Consider the following 27,982-nt stretch of genomic DNA (forward strand, 5'->3'; position numbering starts at 1 on the left):
GAGTGAGAGAGAGAGAGATTGCCGCGCACTGCAGGGCAACATCCAGAGGAGGGGTAGAGGGCGAGAGTTTAGACGAGAAGAGTAGATAAGTGCGGGGAGCTGTGAGAAACTTTGAGAGTGAAAGAGCAGCAGAGAGTGTGTGGGAGTGTGTGTCGCCGAGCATATGTGAGCCTCCGTGTGTGTGTGTGTGTGTGTGTGTGTGTGTGTGTGTGTGTGTGTGTGTGTGTGTGTGTGTGTGATTGTGTGCGCGTATGGTGGTGGTCTCGCTGAAGTTGCCAGCCTGTGTTTGCAGAGTGGCTTCGTGGTCAGCCACTTACTTGTGATTGAAGCGATGGCGGTTAGAAAAAAAAGGGGGCATTGGGATTTTCTAAGCCTCCACGACAGCACACAGTATGTTTTTGGGTTGTCGAGCGTCCGTACGTCACTGTGACCTCACAGGGCAAATGTTTTTTCTCGTAAATGAGATATCTCTGGAACGTCTATCGGGAATCCTTTCACATCTGGCACAAACATTCACTTGGACTCAAGGATTAACTGATTAGAATTTGGTGGTCAAAGGTCAAGGTCACTGTGACTTCACGAAACACATTTTTGGCCTCTTGAACTTCATTTGTTAAGATTGGCTTGAGAGAATTTCTTCAGGTTTGGCACAAATGGTCACTTGGCCTCAAAGATGAACTGATTATATTTTGGTGCCTGGAGGTCAAAGGTAAAGGTCACGGTGAATGTGATATTTAAGGAATGCCCGTAGGGAATATCATTACATCTGGCACAAACATTCACTTCACAGTTTACTTGCAGTCTGCCTTTCACACATGCACAACGCAGCGGAAGGTTCTTTGCAAAGACGCGTTAACAACAGCCACAAATCCTCCGCATTATTCAGGCGAGAGGTGGAGCAGCCGGATGCAGCAGACAGAGGCAGGAAGAGTATTAAGTCCACTGTCGTCAATTCTTATCACCACAAACTTGTTATTTTCAATTTTGTGTCTATCTCAGGTAAGAAGCATCATCAACCCCCCAACTTGCTTGCGGTGAATCCAGTGTTCAGTGCAGGTCTGAACGCAGCTTTGGACCCTTGGATGACCTGATTACAATTTGGTGGTCAAAGGTCAAAGCAGCAACACAACGCTGTGAAGAGCCTCAGAGCCGAACTCCTTAAAATCTGTGAATTTAAGGCTCCAAAAGAAGGAAACTAGTCTCTGAAGGAGCAACTTGAGCAGCTCCAGGACCAGCTGAAAGAGAAAGATGATCTATAATGAAAAGAGACCAAGAAACAGCAGGCACGCAGCAAAGCCTACATGGACTGCTTAGCCGAGCTCACTGAATTTCAGGGCAAGTGTGAGAGTCTGGAGGCGAATCTGCATCAGGAGTCGGCTCAGCCTGAAAAAAGGTGGAGCAGAGAGGCAGAGGCAGACGAGGAAAACCAGGCTGTGAAGGAGCAGGTCAAGATCGGACAGAGGATGCTCGAGGATGAGCCCCAAAAAAAAGGATGAGCTCATCATAAGTGAAACCTTGAGAAGGCAAACTCGTACTAACAGCCTGGCAATGCTCACGGTCAAAGAGAGGGAGCAGAAGAAGAGTCAGGCAGTGCGTGAGACGCTGGAGGCGAGGCTGAAATGAGGCTCTAAAGGAGAAAGTTCACAATCTGAAGGAGGTCCAGATCCAGAAAGAAACCATGAAAAGACAAGCGTCCACTAAATCAGGCCGCGCCTGCTTGGAAAAGCTCAGCGAGATGGAGAGCGAGCTGGAGAACGTTGGGAGGAAGTGGAGAAGAAGGGTTGAGCAGGTGGAGACGGTGAAGGTTGAGGACGAAGATAAACTCCTGAGCCAGGAAGAGAGGAATAACTGGATGTTTGCCCTGACACCACTCATCCTTGTCCCTTACACCACCCACTCCTCCCTCCTCTCCTCCTTCTCCCTGCCACCCTTCAGCCCCACGCCTTTCTCTCCCACCCCTCACCCTTTCTCTACTCCCAACAACAAACCAGTCACTCCCACCTACAACACCAACCACCCTTGTATATATGTAAATGAATATAACATCTACCTGTGTGTGTCTTGTGCTGTTGGGAATAATTTAGTGTGTGAATTATTTGACGATGAAATACGTTTTCTTGCAGGAGTGATTTGCACATAAGGGAGGTCAGCCAGAACACACCGCCCACTTCACCCAGCTGTTTATACAAATACAAGTTGACATGATAGGGATAAGAGATTCTAATCCTAAACAAATTAGTCCAACTGGCTTGTCCCAGTTTGGCAAGGAGCCTGAAAACAACAATGGATCCACACAGACTGCGATGCTGAAAACAGACAGGACCAAAATGTCTAAGGGGTATTTTGTTGTATAACGGAACTGAGGTGGAGCAATGTCAAAGAACAGGCATCTCTTTCTCGTCCTCTTTCATTATTAGTGCAGGAGTCTGCGAAAAACCTGGGCACACTAACTAAAGAGAAAGGGTTTTTCACTTTAAGAGACGATAAGACCTCAGATTGTCTAAAGCCATTTTCAGACATGAAATAAGGAGAATGTCAGTTCAATTAAGTCTGGAATTTCTCCAGAAATTGACTCTCAAATATGAACGACCCAGCGCTAGATTCTCCGCTCAGGCACATTCAACACAACACGGACATCTCATGTTTTTTGACACCAGCGTCGGCCATTATCAACAAAAGGTCTCGACATCTTTTACCTGATTGTCACTGCATTTTCAACCAGAGATATTTGTGTTCTTTTAAAAAGTTTTTTTATTTTACATCTGTCTCGTGTTAGAAACGTCATCAACATCCCCCACTTGCTCCCAGTGACTCCTCTGGATGATTTTCCTGCTGCTTACAGGGGGGCGGGCCACAGAAACTCTGCAAGAAGTCCAGAGCCTCTAACTCGGAGATTTGCGTTTGACACATGGTGAAGGTTAGGAGATAATCTGGGGTTCCGTGCACGTCTGAAGGCAGCTAAAGTAAGAGCTGGCTAATAGGTCTGAGCAGTGTGGTTGAAGGCGACACGGTGAGACGAAGCAGCTGGGGTAAGGGTAAGGGTGAGGAGGTGAGAGGTAAAGCACGGGACACGGCCCACGGTTCAAGTTCCGTGTAACCGATAGATTATAAAGGAAACTGGACATTAAGTCACTGTGACGTTAATGGCTAGACAAATGGCTGAGGAGAAGGTCTGGGACTTGTTTAGGTGTCCTCGCTGTGATCCGTGTGAAAGTGCGGCCGTGTGCTGCTGAGTCACTGGGCCTCATCTGTGGAGAACATGCAGGCATTCCAGGCTGGGACACAGGAGGTGGGAGGATGGATGTGAAACAGCATCGGGACCAGGCCAGGACAAATGAGCTCAAGGCCCATTACCTTCCTTTTTACTCCCACCCACACATGCACACTCACATTCCCTACGCCCACAACACACATTTTAATAGCGGACACAAGGAAAGCGGTGTCAACACTCAACATAACCGAGCTCTGCTTTCAGTTTTTTACATTCTCTCCTCTCTGTTCTGTCTCTGAGAACTTAAATGTTTATGATGAAACGCAAGGTGCACGTGACGGCTTTGCCTGGACCGGACTCTCATTATAAAGCGTTTCCTCTCCAAGCGCCACCTCTTTATTTCCATCAGCATTTTACTTTAATCGCCCCCCAACCTCACCTCCATGTGACCTGCAGAAGCAGCCACTTTTTTGTCATTTGGTTCACATAAAAATTAAAGTGTTTCTTATGGAACGGCAAATAAAGGCTCGACATTTTGCTGAGAACTTGCAGGGCCAGAGGCACTTTATTCTTTGTATACAGGGGAGCTCTACACTCCTCAAGGAGAACCATTTGTTATCTGTCCAAACTTCGGTGAGTGTGCTTGTTAACTGACCCATTGTTACACAAGAGCGTTCCAGGGCCATTTGTTGAGTCCCGGCTTTTTATTCCTGAGGCATGAAATTGTGATTACCATAGTGGGGCTCATCCATCTCGTTCTCTCATCCACACATACACAAACGCTAAACATCCGCATTTTTATTTAGCTTTCTCTCCCTCTACCCATAGTTGTCTCATGATACACACACACGCACACACACGCACACACACACACGCACACACACACACACACACACACACACACACACACACACACACACACACACACACACACACACACACACACACACACACACACACACACACACACACACACACACGTACACTGCAACACACCCAAACACTCAAAGAGCCGCCCACAGCTGCGTCAGGCCATCTCTCCAACAATCCAATCTGTTTTCTTTCCCATGATGTTTCCCATTGGCACGGAGAGGAGAAAATCAGATTTACTCCCCCACAGGGCCCATGCAGTTGCAGTTGCACCGATATGGAAAATGATTTCAGTGCTGCTTGAGCCCATAAACATTATTTTGGTCTCCCCTGTTAATGACACATTTCTTCCCAGCATTGTGAGTCTCACAGAGGAAGGGATGAGTGTAAGGGGGCGAAGACGGTGGGAGGAAGAGGAGGAAGAGAGGAAGAGGGGGGAGGAATCCTCCAGGGCCTTGCATACAACAGGGGAGTACTTCACCCTTCAAACTGCATCCTGACATCCAAGACTTCTCTCACCCTCTTCCTCATTCTCACACACACTCACTCACACTCACACACACACACACACACACACACACACACACACACACACACCGCTAATCAACCATGCAAGAACTTAAAATTGTCACAGCCTTCAAATAAACCCCGGAAAAAAAATCAAAGCACAAAGATATCCCTGCTGGAGAATGAGCGGAGTCAAAGAGGGATTTCTCACCTCACTCTCTCTAGCTAGCTGTCAACCTGATTCCGAACACACTGCATTTGGCTCCGGGGCTCAAAGCAGCCCCACTACAATTGTGTCATACGGCCCACATATCTTTTATTGGTGGTACAGCAGACAATATAGCTCCCCCCTTCCTCCTCATGAACACAGGAATAAAATGTGTACTTTTAGTGGTTAGTTACAAACACTCTCTGCCCGCGGCATATTATCAACGAGAGGAGCGCGCTGTAGCCTCGAGTCCTAAACACAAGTCATTTATTATGATGGTGTTAAAAAGAGACTCCAACAAGCCAATAGCGAGGCACTAAACCTCCCATTTGGCATCCATTAAAACCCATCTGCAGGAACAAATACGAGGGGGCGAACAGGAAATAGCCACGTTAGATATGACTAGTGTCCTCCACTTTTGAATATTCTCTCACAGGTCTCTCAATCTCACGATAAAATCAAAAAAAAGAATAAGATTTTCATGGTTCTCCTGTTCCACTGGAAACATCACATGGAATGCTCTGGATCTGGTTTGTTTTACAGCTGATGACTGATCTGTCTAAATCCATTGGTTTTATTTCCTGGCCATGAGGACGGATGGGTGAGTAACGGCGGATTGCGTGCCATGTTTCAGCCAAAGCCTGAGCTCAGCCAGCGAGGTCAGGGACGCAGACAGGCCAGGTAGTGGGGGGGGGGGGGGGGGGAACGGCAGATTAAAACACAAGCTCAGCGCTCTTCTCTCTAATTGGTCCCCTGTTAACTTTTGAACTTAATTGGTTAATTGAGCTGTGGTTAGACTGGGCAGGTTTCCCCTCCCTCGGGGTGACCATACGGCTCCAGCATTTCAGCCTGGCACTGCCTGGCACAGGAGGTGGCTGCCTCTACCTCCCTCCCTCTCTCTTTGAGCGTCCCGCCGCCCTGGTGACGAGGAGTAATGGTGCCGCACAGGAGGCAGTAAAACCGTGTTTTGTGAGTGTGTTTTAGCAGAGATTGCACCCATGCACTGCACATATGCTTGTGCCACATCAAAGCAGCTCTTTGACTACCCGGTCCTGGGTGGTCTCTTCTCTCAACCAGCGGTGCTCGATAGATAGGCTTTGGAAAAGTGGAGTGTGGACGTGGGTGGATGTTACCTCACCACAGGCGAGTGTGTTCTGTTGAAGTAACTTTGCCTTGGAGGAGACATGAGCGGCGTGAGGAGGCCGAATACAAGTGTGGTGCAAAACATACACGGATAAACACACAGATAAACCCCATAGGCATCACATTACTTGCGTCTCTCCTCTGGACGTATAACGATACCCACAACACTACATAAATCTGCAAGCAGCTCCATTCAACGGGGCAGATTTTGCCTGCTGTCTTCCCCTTTTCACTTTCATCCCCTCCTCGCCCCCTTGCTCCTTCAAGCCCCATCACTCATTCCCCTTCTCAGTTTCCCCTTTCCGTCCTCACACCCTCTCCATCATCCCGCCTTCCCCCTGCTGCTCAGCTCCATATTTCTGTCCTCTCTCATCACCTCACTCTCTTCCCTCAGTTGCCATCATCCGCATGCTTTAAAATGGAAACACTTTCTCTTCATTTTTCAGCTTTTTAAAAAACACTTTCCCCTCCCACACCCGCTCTGTTTCTCCGCTCTCGTTCGTTCGTCGGTTTTCCTGAGGCCTAGGTGTGTAATGAACGTCTTGTTTTATGGGGAGTCACAGGTTGACCCCTCCCTCTGTCAGAACCGCCCATAAATCAGCGTCCATGCATTCAAGTGGCAACCAGGGCTTGTAGGAATGTCCTGTTCTCTCTTGTTCTCCCATCCTCTCTCACTCCCTCTTCCATCTGTGGCCCAGCGCCTCCTTTAGGTCACAGGGAGCAGCAGTGGACTTGACCGGCCTGGTCGAGGAGGCTGCTCGCTGTCGTCCTTTGCGGTCTCTCGGATTGGCCTGTAATATGATAAAAGTCCTGGAGTGATGCGTGTGAGAGAAACAGAAGGCAGCCCCCTGCTCTGGCTTCTCTCCGTCTGATGTGTCCTGTCAGAGGCGCAGAGACAGAACAGTGCAGATAACGGAGGCGAGAGCCGCCGTGCCAGCCAGCCAGTCCAAGGTCTCTCTGCAGCCCTGAATATAATTTGCCATCGGTTCACAAGGGGAACAAAGGAGTTTCATTCTTGCAGCGTTTAGCCAAGACAAATGCAAGCTTTCTGTTCCGATAACCCACAGACATGGTTGGGGGAGGCACCAAGTATCCAAGGCTTAATGATATACAGTATTACCTTGTAAAGAACACGCTGTACAATCACATGTGCATCCCCTTGACTTCTATTGCTGCAAAGCCTCGGCCATAAGGACAGTTCTCCAGTTGGGCCCTACTGTTACTATACTTCTTCCCCACTGTGGCGGACTAGGATGTCAAGTGTGTGCAAGGTCAGCCAAATCACACAGTAAATTCTTTTATGAAATGCATGTGACAAACTGGGCCTTAAAGCTGAGTTATGTCTCCTGACCGCTGACACTGGTCATCCATGGAATGCCGCTGCCGGGGTCTGCTCGACATCTGCAGCAACACACTTGAGCAGAGACGAGTAAAATTAGGAGCATTTCCTGCAATCTGCACGGAGGAGAGAAGGTCATCTCCATCCGAACGCAAACAGATGAAGTGTGACCTAGAGCAGGGCAGCCATAAAATTTTTTTTTTTAAAAAACCTCTCCTCTCTTCCAGCTGAGAAGAAAAAGCACAATCCAAGGTCAAAGCAGGGAGACGGAGGGGAGGGGAGGGGGGTGGGGGGGGGGGGGGGGGGGGGGGGGGGGGGGGGGGGGGGGGCTGTTTTATCTTGATCAACAGCTCATGGCTTGTCTGTCCGGTTGGTTGGCTGCATAGCTGCCATTGCAGTTGTCCATCTCCCTTTGCAGTGATCACATCCAGGCAGCTGGACAGGTGGGCAATCACATGTTGCACCCCCCCAACTCACACACACACACACACACACACTTTATTTGTCTGTAGGTCATATTCAGAAATGGCAGCTAGGAGGAGGGAGGCCTAGTGGGGTAACAAGAGGCTTGCACCATCTGATCGAAGTCAACAGATGTGTTGCAGCTGCTCTTTTTGGTTTGCCATAGCACATCCTCAAACAAACACACAGACACACACGCACAGTTACACACTCGCGGAAAAAGACACAAAAATACTGCAAGCTCACACATACACACATGTTAGTGGGATGAAAATTAAAATCATATATTTTCTAACTGGACATGTTCAATAGCACTAGTGGCTGTGTTTTGGGTCTCAAATAAAGACCCGGAGTCCCAGAGCAACCATTAAACCGACTTTGAACAGTGTGCCTACGAGCGCACATGTTGGCTTTTCTTATTTTTCTTTAATATACGCTTCGCTCTGTCGGCCATAAAACATGTCAGCACCTTCGCGTTGGGCCAGAAAGGCTCTGCGGCTACGTGATGGGCCCCGAGCGGTGAAATGGTTTTGGGAATCTGCGGACGGAAGGCAACGAGTCTTTGCAGTGGATTTAAAGAGAGGAAGCACAAGGAAGATGAAGCGCAGAAAAACCTCGGCTGGGTGTCCTCGTGTTCAGGGGGAGAGCAACAGCTTTCAGCAGGTTATCGCAAAGCCAGTGGAAGCCAAAGCTTCGGTCTAGATCTGGCAGGGGCCATAATGTAGCGAGAGCGGGAGGCAGAGGGGGACGGGGAGAGGCAGGGGAGGGAAAATAAAGAAGAGTTATTAGGGTGATGTGAGGCAATGAGGGGAAGAAGGTCTAGTGAAATGTTTTGACACAGAAAAATAGCAAATGTGACACAGGTACTTAAACAAAGGTTTGAAAAGCAAACTACGGTGATCTTTCTTTCTGTGCCCTCTCTCCTTTGCTACTCTTTTCCTTTCTCTCCGCTTAGAGACACATACACACACACACACCACACACACACACAGCGATAGTCGCAGCTGCAACTTCCACAGTCTCCTTCACGTAAGCCTGCAGGCAGAGCTCGTCTCATGACAGTCAGACTGCTCTCCTTCGCATGCCAGGTTGTGTTGAGCCAAGTCCAGGTCCTTCAGCCAGATTACTGGGATCCTAAACATCCCATTATTTTTATGAGCTCACATGAACACGAGGGAGCCTGGTAGTATTATTAGCCCACACTGGAACCAAAACTCAAAGGTACTACTTGCTGCACGGTGTTGTATTATCGGTTATGATTGTTGCGATGTGTCGGCATCAGCGGCCGCAGCTTTGACTGGTAGCACCATGCGACTCATTCCCTTGCAGTCCATGTGTATGTGTGTGTGTGTGTGTGGACTTGTGGTTTCTATCTCCTTACTGTATTTGCTCTGGCACTCTTCTATTGTGGGGCTGGGCTTTGCACTCCTTAGATAAGAGAACAGATATGTCAACACCAAGGGCTGTGAAGGAGCCGCCTGGTCATGTTGACATTCTACAACACTGCTTATTTACTCTGACCACAGAGTCAAGCCGTCATCTAGCCTACGATGCACTAATGACCGAGGGGCCTCATGGGGTGGAGCCCCCTCCTGGCTCTGCGTGGTACTGGCCCTCTGTAAGGTGACAAGAAAGATGAGGGGGGTGGGGTTAAGTAATGGCTTTGAAAAACCCTGAGTTTAAAGCGGACCGATTCTAAAAAAAGGTTTGACAAATGCTTCCAACAACACACACAACCCTTTGTAGACTCCAGCAGCATGAGTCTGCATATTGAGCGGAGCTGAGCAGCCCTATCAGTAAAGAGCCAGCGGAGCAATCCATGCATAATTAGGGAAGGGGGGAGGGGGTTAATTGACTTCTTTGAGAAAGATCCTGATTTCTATCAGCCAGTCCCATAATCATGTGAGCCAGGGCTCTCATTAAGCCCCCTCCCTCATTTATCTCTCTTCCCCTCTAACCCTTTGCTCTCTCTCTCCCTCCCTCCCTCGCCTCACCCCCCACCCCCACCCCCCACTTTGAAAAAGGGTGAAACCCCAACCGCTCCCGCTGTGTCCTCAGCGGGCCAGGAAAGGGTGAGGCAGATTTATAGCTAGCACCTAAATGTGAGTGAGGTGCACGCCGGCACACAAACACAGGGCAAGCACACACTCACAAGCACACACACACACGCGCGCGGTAAGGCTCCAGACTGCAGTTGACCTGACTGTGACCTCAGTGCAGTAATGTACTGGCTAGCAGGTATTAGCAGCAAACCTCGGTGTATTTGTTCCTGTGGCTAGAAATGTTCCGCACACACAGTCCCAGTGTTGCACGTCAGATTCAGTCGCAGTGTTTTCTTTTTCTATATCCAACAATAACGCTTGAACAGCAATACAGCAGGAACGACACCAAAACAAGTGGTTTGAATTATTTACAGGCAGAAAGTATACACGGTCTAATGACACGCATCCTTACCACAAACAAAGTACATTAAGCTGGAATGTCAACACGCCGGCGTAACGTTCAACTATGAATATTTACAGAAACATATCCACAAAGAGACGCCTTTTCTGCAGCGTGGTTTTAACCAGATTCAGACAGAAACCAGCTCCCTCCTGGCTTCTTTCCTTTTCTCATCCCTCCCTCCCTCCCATATCCCTCTCTGTTCTTTGGGAGCAGAGGAAGACTTCGGGGAAAAAATCCACTGAGAGAGAGAGAAAAAAAAAGGATGACGTGGAGAAAAGAGATGAAAAGTGACAAATGAGAGATTTCCTTCACAAGCCCATAAATCAGTAGACTTGGGCAGGGGCAGTGTGAGGCCTCCCTCAAAAAGCCAAACTTTTTTTTTCTTTCACAGCCAGAGCTAACCACTCCTCTCCTTTTACACGCACACAAACACACACCTACACAAACATATGTGCAAACTCACATACACAAGAACACACACTTTCTCTTCCTTCCTCCTGCACACTCTCCCAGATGGTGCGTACTGGAATGGCATCCCTCTTGCTCTCCACCAATCTGGTTGTGGCGCAGCGGCCTGCCTGACTGGCACAGAAGCACATCTCATAAAATCACTTACACTTAAGAGTGGCGCATGGCTTGAAAGCAGCGCGCCTTCAAACCAGCCCCGTTAAAGGGTGCACGCACACGCGCTGAAATAAATCCCGCTCGTTCTGTCACGTAAAATGCAAAGGATGGAGGGCTGGGGGAGGTACAGCTGCTACTTCAGGTAAGCGGGACAGGCAGACGAGGGAAGATGAGGGAATTGAGCTCTTCAGAGCATTTGCTGTATGCACGCAGTGGGGTGCCACACACTGGGCAAGGATGGGGAAGAGCAGAGGCACCCTGCTGGGTTTGGAGGTATCTGCTGAGTTGGTGGGGATGAAAAGGAGTGAGCAATGGGAACAACTGTCAGCGGCTCCTTTTTTTTCCCAGCACAAATGTGTTTGTGCGACTGAATGTGGACCATTGTTGGATGTAAGATTAAATAGCACTGTCGTTAGACTGGACATATGCGCTGTGTGAGGAAGGCGGTGGCTAGGGTGAGCTGGGAAGGCTCCGTCAGTGCGGAGAAACTTGAGCCCCGTGTGGGACGGTCCCAGAGACTGGTGGATTGATGGAGATCCAAAAGGACTTAGGATCTGCTTTCATTCTGAATGTTCGCCATCTGCTTGGCTGGAAAGAGAACCTACGAAGCTGGAGAAAGCTCTGTCAACTGACAGATGAGACAGTAAGCCTAAAAGTGTGTACGTGTGTTGTGTGTGTTTGTGTGTGTGTACTTGTGCAGACAGTGTGTCAGTATTGATCCTCAAAGCAGCTCCACTTTCTGAAAGAAGATCTGTCAAATGGGGATACACACATTTACCCACACATACAAAAAAATGACTTTAACACATCGCAGACCTTATAGCTTAAAAAACCCTCTAATATAAGAGACATCTGCAGCACCATCATATGTTCCAGTACGCCCAACCACCCTCTCCTGCCCACGCAGCTGCAAAGTTTACCACCATACCAGAGGTATTGATCCATCCAGTTTCCATGTGTGCAGACGACTCCGGTCTGGCAAAGCCCTGTTACCACGGATGACCACTTCTCTCCTCATACTTCAATGCTCTGTCACACATTAGCGGGGGAAGTACAGACACATCGTCCACATCGACAAAATAAACCCAACACATGCTTGTTTCGTTTCCTGACAACCGCTCACAAATCCACATGTGTACAATCAGGCCCATCCTTGGTCTACTGCTGACCTCCTGCATGAAAACACATTCCCTTCAATAGTCCTTGAAACACTCCAGCCCATCTACGACCCATGACTAACCCAGGATGTCGTCAACAGCGATGCACACAAAAACATTCCTGTTGCCGTTATTTGAAAGTTGTCTCTGACACTTTGACCCCCCCCAGAGAAACAGCGGGGATGTCTGCATTGCTTCGGTCTCGTTAAAAAAGAAAGACATAACATGGTCAGAATGTCCTGATGAAGAAACAGCCGATACACGCTCGTAACTGTCGTCCCATATGCTGGGAACTTGATGTGATTTACTGCACTTGCCAGTGAAACAGTGAACCACAGCTTCTTGTAAACGGAGGCGTTGGCACACCTGAGAACAAGCTGTTCCAAAAGCAACACAAAAATTAAAATTCAGCTTCTGAAATCTCTTACTTGCTTATTTATGCAGCAGATTATAGTATACTGCTGTATAAACCAATCGTTGTGTGATATTATTTTGATTGCTGTCACAGAAATATCGGCTAATCAGCGCTGTAGCTGGAGCTTGTGGATTTACTGCATCCCCGCAGCAGCCTCGCGCACAAGTGCAGAAGACAGAAATGGACGGAATATAAAACGCTCAGGGCTGAGGTAGAATTAGGCACCTGCATCAGCCCCCCGTCCACCCCCACACGCTGCCCTCTCAGCTGCCTGCCACTCTTGTATCCGCTCTCACTCCTTTCATACAATCTCTCCACAACGCAGCTCCTTTGATTGCGCTTTCCCGTGGGCATACACCAACAAATACAACACATGCATGCACAAAAACTCCAAGCACACAAAAACACTTCTTCTCCCTCAACACTGAGAGACAGTTGCGCCAGCTGAGTTTTGATTTAGGAAAAGAAAAGTTGTCTGCACTACAAATAATGACAGCCACTCAAGAAACAAGCAGAACACAGTTATCGCATGGAAAATACATACACACGAACCCACACACGTATGCAAGCGAAATGCATAACGCACAAAAACACAGGAACCCACTCTTACGAGCAGGAGTAATCACACAGGCAGACACCCACTCACAGAAAACACACACACACACACACATACACACACACCCTTCCATTATGCTGTATAACCAAAAGGCATTCAGCCATTTCAGCAGCATTCTGAGAGCCAGCCAAGTGAGAGGTCTGTCAGTGCATTAGCCAGCATGTAATCATAGCCCAACCTCACTGCAATTAGAAGTGGTTCTAATTCTTCACTGGAAACACGGCCTTCTCCCACCGCTAATAGTTTACTTTACTCCAACAGCTGACAGACCAGACCCTGCCTCCCCGCCCCAGAGCCTCCTCAACTCACACACACACACACACACACACACACACACACACACACACACACACACACACACACACACACACACACACACACACACACACACACACACACACACACACACACACACACAAAGACACACCCAGAGCTGTAGCTTGTCTGTCAGTATGGGAGATCAAAATGGATCCTGGGAATGGTTCCCTGTCATGTCCCACTTGTGCCACATCAATCCCACAAGTCTTTAGGCCTTGCCACAGTTCACCTGAGACTTAAGGCCTTCTCTCTCTTACTTTACCAAACACGACAGAGAGAAATGAGTCTCGAAATCATGAAACAACTGCAAAAATAAAAAAGCTGAGGGCTCTCCGTGGATGAGGCAGGCGTGAGGGTGGGAGATAGCGCCGGGGAAACATTAGCTAATGAAGACTGAGGAAGAGGGAGCTATACTGATGGTTGCTATTAGCCTGTGAGCCGGTGCACTTGGGTGTCACTTCAAAGCATTCTCCACTATTAATCAGAGGCTATCCCGCCCTCCAGCGAGGGCCCCGCTGGCTGTGCCGCTAACTACCCCCCTCAACATCAACACAATGGAGCCATCATTACGGCCGTTACGCTACGCCTCGGCCAGACAGCGCACCTTTATCTCGGTATACACGTTACATACTCGCGGCCAATTAATTTACCTGCCATGTCTCAGAGTAAGGGGGGGGTGGAGGAGTGTAAGTAAGCACGAGCTGCCATTATGGAGCGGTTTATGTATTCGGGTGGGGGATGGGAAGCACCTGGCTCAGGTTGCACGCAGCGGCCTTTGCGTTTGGCCTTGGGGGCTCTTTATGAAAACACCTGCAAGAGGCTGCAACCTGTCGGGCCTGTGGACGCAGCACAGCCACAACCCTGCCCCGCTCAGGCTCTCACCTGGCATCACGAGGCAGCCAAACAGCTCCCCGACAGACCCCCACCTCTCTCCAGGCCCCACTGGCTAACAACAGCCACTCAGCTGGATATCAGGCACCAAGCTCGAGGATTAACCACTGCACTGGCCCTGTCCCATTAATACTAGATACATTTTATTCAACGCTAATCCCAGACATCAAATCTTTCCTCCTTTTGTTTTGACTGTTATGACGGACAGCATTTTCTGCCGGGTCAAGGCAACAGCCCGCCGGGCAGGGGTGAGGAAATTAGTCTCTTTTTTTATATCGGGGCGATTGTCAACTAAATGTAATGGGGAAAAAATACATCGCCTTGTTTGCCATTACTCGCTTCTCTTAAATTTGCACATTCATGTTACATGAGGATGAGAGGGCTTACAATACAAGACACTCTCCCCTCCCCCCCGTCTCCTGTTGTACTGTACTGTGAGCCAGCAGACTGTAGCAGCGCTGAGGGGATGAGATAACCGTTCACCATTGTGAGAAAAGGCTGTCAAAGCTTTTTTTTTTTTTTACTCGTACTCGCTCTTACTTCTCTCTCTCTCTCTCTCTCTCTCTCTCTCTCTCTCTCCATTTGTCTCCCTCTCTTTCTCTCGTAAGAATATAAAAAAGCTGGAGCAGCAGTTGCAGAAATAGTCCTGTTTCTATAATTAGATGTAAACAGACGAACCAGACTCTCGAGCTTGCTCTGTCCCACTGGCCCCACAGCCTCCTGGGAAGCAAGATGTGTGAGTGTGGATGACGTGTGTGTGTGTGTGTGTGTGTGTGTGTGTGTGTGTGTGTGTGTGTGTGTGTGTGTGTGTGTGTGTGTGTGTGTGTGTGTGCGTGCGTGTCTGCCTTTGTATTGCATCTGCTTGCAATGCACCAGTAAGTGTATGACAGCATGTGACAGTGTGCATCTAGTCTTGCCGTTGTCGTTCTCTCTTTCCCTCTGTCTGTCTGTCCCTTTATTGTGCAAACACACAAACCCACCCCAGTCCGCCCCCCCGCACCCCCCTCCCCCACACCCACCACGGGGTAGGTCAGTGGTCGTACATGGCTAGCGGAGAAAGCTAATGCATGCGGCACCGGCAGACAAACACACATCTGTTGCTGAGAAGCCAGTCACTTGCCCCAGATCCTCGGGACACATACAGTATCAGAGAGAGGAGGCAGTGTAGCCTAGTGGTCACACCAGGCAGAGGGGACCAAATGCAAAAAAAAAGAGAAGCAGAGTGAGGTAGTGAGGTAATGGGACAGAAACAGGGAGGACATTGAATGTAAAGGAGAAGGGGGGAGGACCACAGGGAGAAGTGGACATGGTACAGACGTGGATTTTAAAGCAAGAACATGTACATTAAAGAATCTGTATTGTAAAACAAGTGATTTGACAAAAAAATTAAATACAGGCGGGAAGGGGTTTCATTATATTCAAGCACAAGAAATCCATACGAGAGAGAGTGCAAGAAGAAAAATAAGAAAGAGAGAGAGCAACAAGTCCCCTTTGGATTGAGGACGAGGCAGCTGGTTGGATCGTCCCGAGAGACTTATTAAAATGGAATTCCTGATGCTAATCTTTGTTTTCTCACAAAAGGGCTGACACATCCTTGAGAGGCATACTGCATGTATATTTAATGACAAATCTCCGCATATATTTAGCAGCACACCTCATTGTTTGGTACCGCGTGTCACCACCGCCCGCTGCACTGCTGACAGTCACCGAATCGTGGCCCATTATTTGAGTTTATCTGCTCTCACTCCTGGCCCTCCCAACACGTGCCATCCACATTCGTGGATCATAGTCAGCCAAGTGAAAACTAGGGGGAAGCTCGGAATCGAGAAAATATGGAGAAACAAGAAACAAACAGGAGAGCAGAGAGGAAGAGCTGCACAGGAACAACCGCGGAGCTGTACTTCAAAATGAATCCTGCACATTAATAACATGTTAAGCCCAATTCATTTATGCTTCTGCGTCCTAGCTACACTTAAGGTGTGCACGTAGCCTACGTGCGGGCATTCATAGTTGTCCGTAGGTGTGTGTGAGTCACGCTGCAATTACACCACCAACACTGGCGGTAGAGTTTCTATGTCTCTGTTTATGTCAGAACAATGGCGATTTTTGTTGAAGAAGATCGTCAACTCAAAAATGGTGGCGAGTCTGTCGATGCTACCAAGCGGACCAATCACAGCTCTTGCGGTCTGCACTGCCTCAACGCATATTACATTTTGGGGAGGTGCTAGTCAGAGTACGGCGTAGGGCTCTGCGAAGCGTACATCTCTACAAGTAGGCTACAGAATAGCTTCGACACAGAACCATGAATTGGGCTTTAGTACTGCAGCAGAAACTTCAACCTGTTCTTTGTAGAATTTTGCAGATCTGGATAAGCACCCTGTACGCTCAACTGTTAAATAGAAAAATTGTGATTTTAAATAGAATGTTTATGTGCACCATTAGTGCAGCACAGTGGGCTGTGAACGCAGCACGCAGTGGAACCGCCACACGAGCTGCATCGTGAGCATGATATCTTCGGCAGATCCCGCAGGGACAGACTCAGACGTTAGAGGGTTAACAATGCACCTGTCTAGGCCTCACAGCCAACCACAGGGTGCCGCGGCTGCAGTGGGGCGGGGGGTGTTGTCTGGAGAACGCAGTCCAGGATTCACACACGCACGCAAAAAAAAACACCCACCCAAACAAAACCACACACACGCTCATACACCCATGTGCAATCAGTATTGTCACTGACCACAAATCTGCCAACAACAATAGGGCAACGGCCCTTTTTTTGTTCTTTTCACTGAACGATTACAATAATAAATTTGAAATTAAAAAACAAATAATCTGGATTTTCTGCTTGAGCCGTTAATAATGTCTAACAGCTGTCACATGCAATACAGCCATGCGCTGAGGTGGGCCTGGGGCTGCCTGACGAGAAGCAGCCTGATACTGGGAGAGGGAGGGAGAATGAGAGGGAGGGGTGGGTGAGACAGAAGGAGAGAGAAAAAGAGCAAAACCAGGGGAGAGATCCAAATCACAAACAAAACAGCAGTGGCTGACTTTGGGTAAATTAATCAGTCTATTCAATCTCGCAACAATATATTTTTGGTCCAAGTATTTTTTTTTTTTGCACGTGTGTGCATATGTGGTTGTCATGCAAAGTGATCAAATGATTTCAGCCGTGTTGGACTCCTCATCCAGCTTCTCACTTCCTCATATTGAGTGTTTAAATAGATGGGAAGGTTTTGAAATCTAATGCCCTGAAATCCGATACAGGAAGGTATTACCCTGCCCGTCGCTCTCACCCGTGGGTCTCCTTTGTGTTTGTCCTGTGTACACGCCCCGCGCTCGAGGCAAGGGCTCTGTGGCACCATGCCACACGGTGAAGTGTGGGTGGCGGTCTGTTTGAAGAGCCCGTCTCTGCGGCAGCATGGCCACTCGCTGGCCAAAATCCTCTTGCAAAGCCAGACCCCTAATTTTTTGCTTTTCTTTTTTTTTTCCTACTCATCCAAAGCCTTTTCGTTCTGTGGACAGTTTTACTGATGCGCAGAGACATGCAAAGAATAAAAAGATGATTACACCTTTTATCTGAAATCAAATCCGTTACTTTTACCTGAATATGGGCTCAGATAACAGATGCTCTCACTTTATTTTTTGGGGTGTAATTGGACGTTAAATATTAAGGCAAATTCTGGGGCTTGCCAACGTTTTTACGGTATGCAAGATTGAATTAATTCAAAACACTAAGTGTGTGTTACCCTTGTAACCAAAACTATTTGCAAATATGGAAGGGACACATATCCTTTCTGAGACGGATGACCTTGCCCTTGCAAGTAATGTGGACTTCCAATGGGAGCGTCAGGGGAAGGTGACAGATGGCGGCAGCATTGGGCAAGGTGCTATTTCAGCCAGGTGTAGGAGGCCAAGCAACACCTCCACTATTCAGGGGGACTCCTGTGACATCGCGTCTGAACCGTGTCATCTCACAACAATCCACAAACGAGCCCGACAACAGGCCAAGGTTCTCACCCTGTTTTGCAGTGCTGGAGCATGAGAGGGGAGGGAGGGAGCGCACGAGGCCGCAGCCAAATGGAACTTGGCCTAAGACCCACGTTCTGTCACTGCTCTTCCACCACAGTGGCTCCCGGATACAAGAATCCCTTTAATGTAATATTTAAGACAGGTTATTCAAGATGTCAGGGGTTTTTTTTCCTTTTCGCTCAGGTAAGCCTTGTGAATTTCTCTCTCCAAATACAGCAAAAGTGTTACATTTAAAAACAACGGACTGACACAGGCTTTCAGTGGAGTCCTGAATAATTACTCTGAGCACGCAACACACTCTTGTCACTACTCTTGTCTGGGGTCAACAAGGATGGGGGGGTAAGTGTACGAACTGTGAGTGCTCACAACACAAGAACTACAAGGCCAAGAAGAAGAAGCAACCCTTCCCACAAACAACCCTCACCTACTCACTGAGGTTTATTCTTTTAAAGACCCTGGGTTGTAACCAGCTCTTTGCGAACTCCGCCAAACACCTGTGTTTGCCTTTGAAGCGTCTTCTCAACAACCACAGACCCATGGGATGTTCCAGCAATGACACGTTCAATAAAAGTCTCAGTAAAGTTATTTATTCCCCTTTGGAAAAAAAAAACAGGAGAAGGCAGACAACACAGCTAACCTTTGAAGGGGGAAGCTGCTCGGATATCCAGCTAGGACATAAAAACCAAGGGAATGCCAGGGACATCCTACCAGAAAACAATAAAGGGGGTGGAAGGGACTGTTTTTTATCTTTAACAGCAGCCGTAAAAAACACACACAAAGCTGGGGTCTGCAACAATGGCCCGGGGCAGGGGAGGGTGGCTAAAACAGAAGTGGCAGGAAGACCACCTCTTCCCAGACACAAGGGTCTTCCTGCTGGAAAGAAAGGAGACAGAGAAATGGAGGGGAGGAGAGAAGGGGCCAGCTTACGGAAAGGGAGACAGAGGAGATGTGAAGGAAGGGGAGGCCGAGTGAGCGAGATGACATAAATATGACCTTTGATTACATGGGGTGTTTAGAGCATAGCTCAGCCATGGACAGCCTCCGAACCTCCTGCTGCTTTCACACAGCCACACCTCAGCCAGAGCACACTGATCAGAACAATATGGCTGAAAGATGAGCCCCCAGCCATAAATGCCAGCAGTAAAGACAGCTCCACTGTGTCTCCTGTTCTGACACTATCCAACATCTGAATCCCAGCCTCACGGCCAAGCGAGGACTGTCTCCAACCCTGCACCGGAGCCAGCACAAGATAAAATTACTGTTTCAAAGTCCTTGTAAATTAACTGGCTGAATTAAACGGTATTAGATGAGTTAACAGGTCTGTGGGTTTCAGAAAGCACGCGTAGAAAGAAGTTGCTCCAATGTCACATTCCCAGAACACGGTGCAAGTGTAAACTATAAATCGACCACCTGACACGCATTACAAATGACTGACTTGTAGTAGGTGAAGATGGACAGAGGCAAATGCACACTGACAGAATCTGTACCAGTGCTGAGGAGCATGGCTCAGTGGACAAGACGGCAGGAATGCATGTTCGCGTCTGTTGGTGCCTGATTGAAACCAATCTCACCCGTCCGTGCAAAACAAAGACAGTAAATTTCATTCCAAAATATGCTGAAATCCTGCAGCCCAGCGAGGAACAATGCCAGGGTGTTGCAACCACCATCACTCTTTTCAGCGGCGAGGGTGAAGGGTGCGCTCAACAATAAATACCTCTGCAAAGTCAGAGGAGCCCTTTCAAGGAGCCACATCAGAAACCTGCCTCTGAATGCATTTTTACATCAACGCTGAAATATTCATGCTCATTGTAAAGTATTCATGTGAACCAGTGTGCAAGTTAGTCCCCGGGGAGAAAGTGGAGAGAAACTGAAGGGATCCAATACACTCGGCAAACAACAAGCTCAGTTGTGCTAATGTTGCTAGCATACAGGACACTTGAGGGGACACTAATGACCTGCGCTGTCAAGATGAACAACAGTCTGAAGCCAGTAGGTTCAGACAACCTAGGAACATTTGACAGTTGTTTCATTGTACAACTGGCCTTTATTCATATATAAAAAAAACTGCTAAAAGTAAATACATTCGAAAAGAATACTTAATACTACACTTTTATTAAATTTTGACCTAATTAATGGAAACCGATTTTTTTTTTTCTTGTGTCACAAAGATTATGAATACAACATTATGTACTGTTTGATGAATTACTGTCTTAAAAATATATGCCAGGAATAATTGTGAATTATGCCTCGTGTCCAATCCACCTACTTGCATTATGACAAGCTTGACATTTTCAAATATAATTAAAATAAATCAAAGATTCCGCAGAGCGCAATACCAAAATATTATTCTAACAGAGCCCAGAGGAGATTTACAAATTATGTGAATTTATGTCAAATTATTCTCCATTATCCTCAATCAAACACCTGAAAGGTAAAGATTTAACTCATTTTCCCAAATCCTGCCGATATTAGAGAGACTTTGTCTCCAGTCACACCCATGTAACCGACGAGACTGGGGAGAACAATAAACCACCTGTGCTGCTCATTGAACAGTGTTGACATTTGGAGGGTATGTATTCATGTTGGTGCAGCGCAGCACTACAAAAGAAACACCAAATCTCGTTGGGTAAGCACCTGTACCCTGTAGCCAGCATTAGCCTTCATGCTCTCAACAAAACATCTTTAATAAAAAAAAAGAACACATATGGATGCAGGCACTGTGTGTGTGTGTGTGTGTGTGTGTGTGTGTGTGTGTGTGTGTGTGTGTGTGTGTGTGTGTGTGTGTGTGTACTGCCAAAAGCAAACATGAATGGTGAGAGATGAATGGTGAACAGCACCCATGAATTCTCCTGAATGACTAATTATACCTCATGCTCAGCACAGTTTTGCAGACGAATTCTGGATCCTTAGAAACACAATGAATTTGGAAATATCTTTGATTAGCCTGCCACAACACTGCCTGCAGTTTAATAAGATATTAAAAGATATAAATAAACAAACACACAAATAAATACATAAATAAAATGCAGAAAAACAAAAAAAACAAAATTCGGTGATTGCTGTATTTAACCACCTACATCAACCACCTACATGTAGCCCACGGGATTCAGTTATGAATTTTGCAGATACACTTTACATACATAAAATAACTTTAAAGAGCTCCGCTTTCTTTGCTTCCCAGTGACCTGCAGATTCCTCAGCTGCCGTATCATAAACATGTGTTTTTAGAAAGTGCATTTACATATTTTCAAAAGAAGATGTTTCAGAGGTGTAGGTGTTTGATGCAACCAATACTCCACTGATGTCCCTTATCTTATTTAGAGCCTATTTTGTTTTACATATGTGGACAAAATAAAAAAAAAATTGCGTTTTCCTGACATCAAATTTAAGAAAAGCTTTAATTAGATCCAATACAACATAGAGACACCAAATGGAGTAAAGATAATTATTAAAGGCATCACCAAGGATTTATTCTATTTTATTTCAATTTATTTTATTTTGGAGGATTATTGTATGACACCATTTGACTATACAGGTGTTTCTTTCATTGTCTCCACACCCTGATGCATTTTCAAAAACACGTCTCAGCAGCTATAGATTATTCTGTTCTCTGTGGACACAAATGTGTGTCCTCGTGTTTGTAATCGAGCACATTCGGGAACACAAGATTCACAAGTCCACTTGTTAAACCTGACTCGTGCACCGTGAACACATTTGCACCCAGTCACTTCCAAGCCCATGCACAGCAGGAGGATTTTCTATAGCAGTGCTCGTCCTCCTATAGCTACAACCTCCAGTCCACACACAGTAAACCCAACGCAGACCTGCTCGTCCAGCTTCTCCCCGTGATTGCTTATGGCTCTGGGTATGGCCCAGGGTTTTATGGGTAAGTGATGGCATCAGTGTGACTCGTATCAATTTTAACGTGAAGTGACAAAATCTCATTTTAGATTCAGCTGCATATAGCCAGTGGGAAACCAGTGCCAGTGTGTCCAACTCCATACAGTGCAAACTAAAACAGACTTCAAATGCCATTTTTAAATACCATGGCATTTACCTAACTTATCAGATGGCTATTTGTTTAACTAAGACGCCTTTATTACCTTTAGAGATATTTAAGCTACAAATGTTGATTCAGCTTAATCAAAATTCCTCCGGGGCCTCGTGTAAATCAAATTTATTAGCTGATATTTGAATAGTGAAACTCTGTCAACAGCCACACCTGAGCCATCGTTTATTTAAAACACAGAGCCTCCCTTTTGTGCAAAAATAAATCAGCTTTGTGCTCCAGCACACATGCAGGCCACAGCCCCTGCACGCTGAGAGACGCACAGGCAGCGGTATGAGGAGAGCATTGGAAACAACAGCCAGCGTAGAGGTGGATAAATGTTGCTCCAAAAAGAAAAACACACATTTCACTTGCTGCTCCATTGTGTGACATCGTCGATGTTGGACTAACCTGAGTGCGGAGCCATTGGTATGTGCGACGGGTAATATTTCCCCGGCGGGAAGTGACCGGCGTGCTGCACAGAGCCGTGGCCCGAGGGAGCGATCCGAGAGGCGGCTCGGTGCACCAGGGCGCCCCGCTCTGATAGGAGGTGCGCCGGAGCAGCGAAATCCCGTCCTTCCATTCCGAGGAATGTTGAGTAATCCGAATTCCGGATGGGGCAGGTCAGGAAAATCAAATGCAACCCATATAATAATCCTTTCCTTCAGATCTATGTGTTGCATTCAGTCGACTGCAGGCTTATCCAGCCAAAAACGTAGCCCCCGATCATCTTTTCTGTCAAAAGGAGAAATTCAAAGCAGAGGTCCATTATCAAGAAATAAAATTAGTAAAGCCCAGTTAGGAATTACACGCTGCAAAAATACTGACATTGCATTATAGCCAAGTCCTTTGGAGATGTCAGAGAAAACAAGTAATTAGTAGCGCTCCATTGCGTTTGGTTGTACTGGCCTTTCCTCTCGCGTCAAGGGTTCCTTTTTTGTGCGTAAAGGTGAAATCGCCTAAACGCTGATGCTGGAAAGTCACCGCGGATGCAAACGAGCAGCGAGCTCGTCCACAAGCCCAGTGAGCAGCCCCTAGCTCTATTGATCAGCCTGGGATATATAGGCCTGACATGCATCATATGGAGAAGAGCACTTGATATTCCACAGACACACGCACGACGAGCACACTGGCGCACATGAGGGATCCATATTCTTTTTTTCCCTGGTTAATAAATAATAACCGTGTTACATTTTATCCAAACACGTCACAGCAGTTGTCAGCTGTCACTCTCCTCCAAAAATCACATTGTGAAATATACAACCTATATATATTCTTATGGTTTTTTATTTATTTTTATGCTGCAACAATCTTAATCAAAAGCTCTTTGGTTGTGTTGGAGGCTGGAGTGTGTTGCAGTGTTTGGGTGGATTAAACTGATGGAACAGCCCACATCTCAAGGTGAACAGCGCTGCCTGCCTTCATGCCTCCCTCTCCTCATCCTATTGTTTCCGATTGATACAGGCGTTTTTTTTCTCTCCCTTTCCCATCCCCACCACCACCCCCATCCAGATCTCAGCACATTTCACGTTCGTGGTCTTCCATATGACATGAATGCCAAATACACAAGTTGTGCACCATCTGCAAACTACCCCTAAAAATAACCCACTTTATAATAATGAATAAAACAAATGTACCATCCATCAAACAAATTGCATCATCAAATTTAAAGAACATTCCCTTGTCAGTTGATAAAGAAAGAAGAGAAATCATAGTGATAATTAAAATAAGAAAAATAATCATAATATAGATTCATAACAGAGATGCTTCAGCTCCTGCAGACATGGTCTCTCCCTCTCTCCCCCCTTCTCTCTCTCTGTGTGTGTGTGCGTGCGTGTGGGTGCACGCTCGTGCATGTGTGTGTGTGTGTGCATGTGAATAACTGCACTCTCACTGCCTTGACCTAGTTCAGGTCAGGTAATCAAATGGAGTATAGTAAATACATTACAGGCAGCATCCTCTGCCATGCCACAAAAATAGTATTATTTAGTCGAGATGGGGGGAGAGAGGGGGAGAAAAGGTGGGACTCAGTCTTATCAATTGAAATACAATGTGCAATAACTTCACTGTGAAAAAATATATAAATAGATATATGATTTTTGTCTTAAGGTGACAGCCTCAAACGTACTGATTAAAAACCAAAGCAGGCTGGCAGAGGGCAGCTTCATTTCGTGGATCAAATAAATAAAATATACATGGCTGAATTTTCTAAACACAGCAGAGACAGAGACAGAGAGAGAGGGAGAGGGAGAGAGGGAGTGTGTGAGTGTGTGTGTGTGTGTGTGTGTGGGTGGTTAAATATTATAAATTCTCATTTTAGGGGCCCTAAATTGCAGAGGACACTGTAGAGAGGCCCCCAGCAAAATATAAATTAAAATAATACAAATTTAAATGTGTGAAATACATATGTAAACTGTGCTGTGAGTGAGGATGGGGATATTCTAATCAAATAGAAGCAGTTGCAGCCTCAACACTATTATCTCCACATGGAGCCAGTTACAGCCAGAGCCCACAATTCAGAGCTGCGTGGAAATTCCCTCCACACAACTCAGGGACTAAAATGCTACGAAGCGATGGAGTTGTGAAATGTCATGAAGTTATGTGTAAAACGGCGAAGAAGCCTTGTTGCTTGCATGTCTATCTGTGAGATGTGAGGGGATCCAAGGTGAATGGCCGCCCGTCAGGAGGACTGCCTTTGTCTCCACACTGAGAAAGTGCTCTGCAGTCGGCCATTACCTTCCCCTCGCCATGCTGTAGCCCTCTCTCTCTTTCTCTCTCTCTCCCTCTCTCTGCCTCACGTAGACCCACTAACAATCAAAGCTATGGAAATAGAAATAAATGCACATTTTTGCAACACGCACACGAGTCTTCTGCGGCGCAAATGTGCATTCGTGGGAATTTAGTCGCAGTGGCGTAGAAGGCTGAACCACCGTGGGTGTTCCTGCTGCGTTGTACCCTTTAAAATGCGCGAATTTCTTCCTTAAACCAAATAAACTGTATTTAAATAAAATTAAAAAATCCAATGATCGACGCCCCTGATGTGATTCATTACGCAGCTGCCGGTTTCACTCACAGGAGCCAACGATAAATTAAATTACTGCTGCGTTCGCCCGGGTCGTGCTGCGAGGCAGGCGGACCTCCGCGGCCGTGCGAGCCGGCAGGGAGTGCACCTCGGCCGGGGCGAGTGGCAGCGTGTCCCCCTGCTCCTTCTCACTCTTTCTCCGAGCGAACAATTCCGCCTGGATTTTTTTTTTAAAGGGTAAAACAGCCCGGACTATAACCACCGTGTGCATCTCACTGGTAAATTAAAATAAAAAATGTAAATTTCGCCATATTATTAAAGGCTCTTAAGTCTCGATCGAAAGCACAAATAGATAAATACATCAATAAATAAATAGATCTGGCACGTTTGGAAATTGTAGGATAATTTAAATAAAACATCCACAAAATAAGTCGTTGGTAGAAACTAGATATTTTATATAATTAATAAATTGCCCTTAACGTAAAGAATAATTATATTGATGATAATAATAGTAATAATATAATAATAATAATATTTGAAGTGTATGTATATTTTGTCAGCTCGTTGTATTAAATCATTAGGTTTTTTCCACAGGAAACAGATATCCTGTTTTGTTATCTTTAAAACTGATGCCTCTGCACTGTCTATAATAGACAGCTTGTCACACACAGGATTTTGGACTAAATGGTCATTTTACAGCGAGGAAACACGCCCCTGTGATATTTCTGATGTAATGAAATATATAAAAAGTATATTAAAAAAAATGACTACTTACTGGTATGTTAAATCCTTGCATAACAATAAATAATAAAAATACAAAACACAGAGAGGGACGCTGCGAGGCCGGGTGCGCCGCCCATTTAAAAAGGAACTCTGAAGTGGAGCATGTGGCTCAGAGGGAGCTCCTACAGTATCTCCATCTGTGGCTGAGCAGGAGCCCGCTGGTTCGGTCTATGGAAGCGGTGGGACCGGGGCTTCCGGCCTGGCTGGATCGCGGCTCCGATCTCCGAGCAGCGGTTTCTCTCCCGGTGCAAACTGCGCACCTCGCTTCTCAGGGGCAGGGTAAACACGGCCTCCCATTGGTCGGATACCTGCATGCCCAATGAGCTCGTGCCGCCCGCCCGGGGACACGCAGGGCTCCGATTGGCCGGCAGCGCGGGCCAATGGTGCGCCGGCTGGAGACACTAAACAGAGCAGGAAGCGCCAGATTTAAAGCACGAGTCGGTGTGATTCTCTCACAATGGAGCTCAGTGCAGCCGCAGCTCAGCTTCGAAATGCCCCGCAGATAACGCAGGTTCCACCGGCAGCGGTCATAGCAACGTAAACACGAAAATATTACGGTCAGAACTGCGTTTGAGTTGTGTGCAAAGCCCAAATTTAACTTGCATTAGCCTAATGTTCCAAATAGAAATAAAAAAGAAGCATAAAAGATGTGTAACACATAATAATAGTAATAACTTTGGTTCATATTCCTTACACTGTAAGTATTGCATGTTACTTATTACTTGCTTATTTTTGACTCTTGCTGCTGTAATATTGCAAACTTACCCACCATTAGATTAATAAAGCATTATCTTATCTTAAATTATGAATGTAGCACTTTTCAAAAACAAAGTTTCAAAAGTGCTGTACAATAAAACTGAATTTCAAGAATCCAAAATTAAATTTGAACAAAATAAACCAGATGAGACCCTTTAAAATGAAACAGTTTTTAAAAAAAGGCAATAAGATAATATTTGAGAATAGATTTAAAAGAAGATACTGTTGCCCTGAGTTCTCCAGGCAGGGGGGTTCCAAAGTTGTGGGGCCCCGGGTAGCAAAGGCCCGGTCACCTTTAGTGACCAGTTGAGATTGTGGAACCGTTAATCGGGCCCTGTTGAAGGATCTCAGGCAGCGTTCAGACTGAGAAGGGGTTAGCAAGTCACTTATATTGGCTGGAGCCTGACATCGGCTACTTATATGATAAGTTATTAAAAGCCTTATGTCCGAATGAATGTTAAAAAATGTAGGCCTACACCAGATCATGTTTTGAAGACATTTTTGAATTTTATTTGACATTTCAATGACAAAGATTCATAATTCCCTAATAAATGGGTAAAACAATTTTTTTTAAATATTTTTCTTTCATGACATTTGCCTATGAATTTACACACAGCTCAAACATATGAAGAGCGTTAAAGAAATAATGAAGCTGAATAAATTGTCCCATAAAACAGTGGCCTATCTCTCTTTTACAGATTAATGGCTCTATGTATATTTCATTTTAAGTTAACAATTCAGGGCATTTATAGCCCACATTAAACACTCACCATTCTTGTGTCTATATATTTTTTTTTTCTTCCTTCTTCGGAGCCAATAGAGGCTTTTTTTTTTTTTTTGGCAAATGCTTTCGGAACCAATTTCTCGAAACTCCGCACTGAATCAGACAGACAACACTGTGATTCCAATACCCCCCCTCATGTTATTACTATGGACTTTGGTTATTACATTATGCTAAATGTTTACAAATGAACCCCCCCCCCCCCCCACACACACACACACTCCAGTCTCTTTTTGCATGTGCGCTTTTGATTGGCTGGCGCGGTGCCAGAGCATTGTCAGTCACCGAGTGTAAACAAGACTCTGATTGGCTGTTGGCCAGTCCGCATTGGGCTGTCTTGAAAAAAAAAAAAGGCAATAA

The 27,982-nt window shown here is 46.4% G+C and overlaps 1 protein-coding gene across 7 annotated transcripts in view; it reads right to left on the reverse strand.

The window, feature by feature from the left end:
- Window positions 1–26,348, reverse strand: part of LOC117765886 (BAH and coiled-coil domain-containing protein 1) — a 69,376-nt gene extending 43,028 nt beyond the window's left edge. For 5 of the 7 annotated variants that reach the window (XM_034592451.1, XM_034592455.1, XM_034592452.1 and 2 more), the window contains exons 1-2: window positions 26,078–26,348; window positions 22,692–23,015 (exon numbers count right to left, since the gene is read on the reverse strand). In XM_034592451.1, the coding sequence (XP_034448342.1) occupies window positions 22,692–22,863 (172 nt within the window). In that variant the 5' untranslated portion in view covers window positions 22,864–23,015; window positions 26,078–26,348. The remainder of the gene's footprint in view (window positions 1–22,691; window positions 23,016–26,077) is intronic. The other 2 variants (XM_034592460.1, XM_034592458.1) reach the window with 1 other exon arrangement.
- Window positions 26,349–27,982: the final 1,634 nt, after the last annotated feature.

Source organism: Hippoglossus hippoglossus, chromosome 8, assembly GCF_009819705.1.
Source record: "Hippoglossus hippoglossus isolate fHipHip1 chromosome 8, fHipHip1.pri, whole genome shotgun sequence".
In the NCBI taxonomy this organism is placed as follows: Eukaryota; Metazoa; Chordata; class Actinopteri; order Pleuronectiformes; family Pleuronectidae; genus Hippoglossus; species Hippoglossus hippoglossus.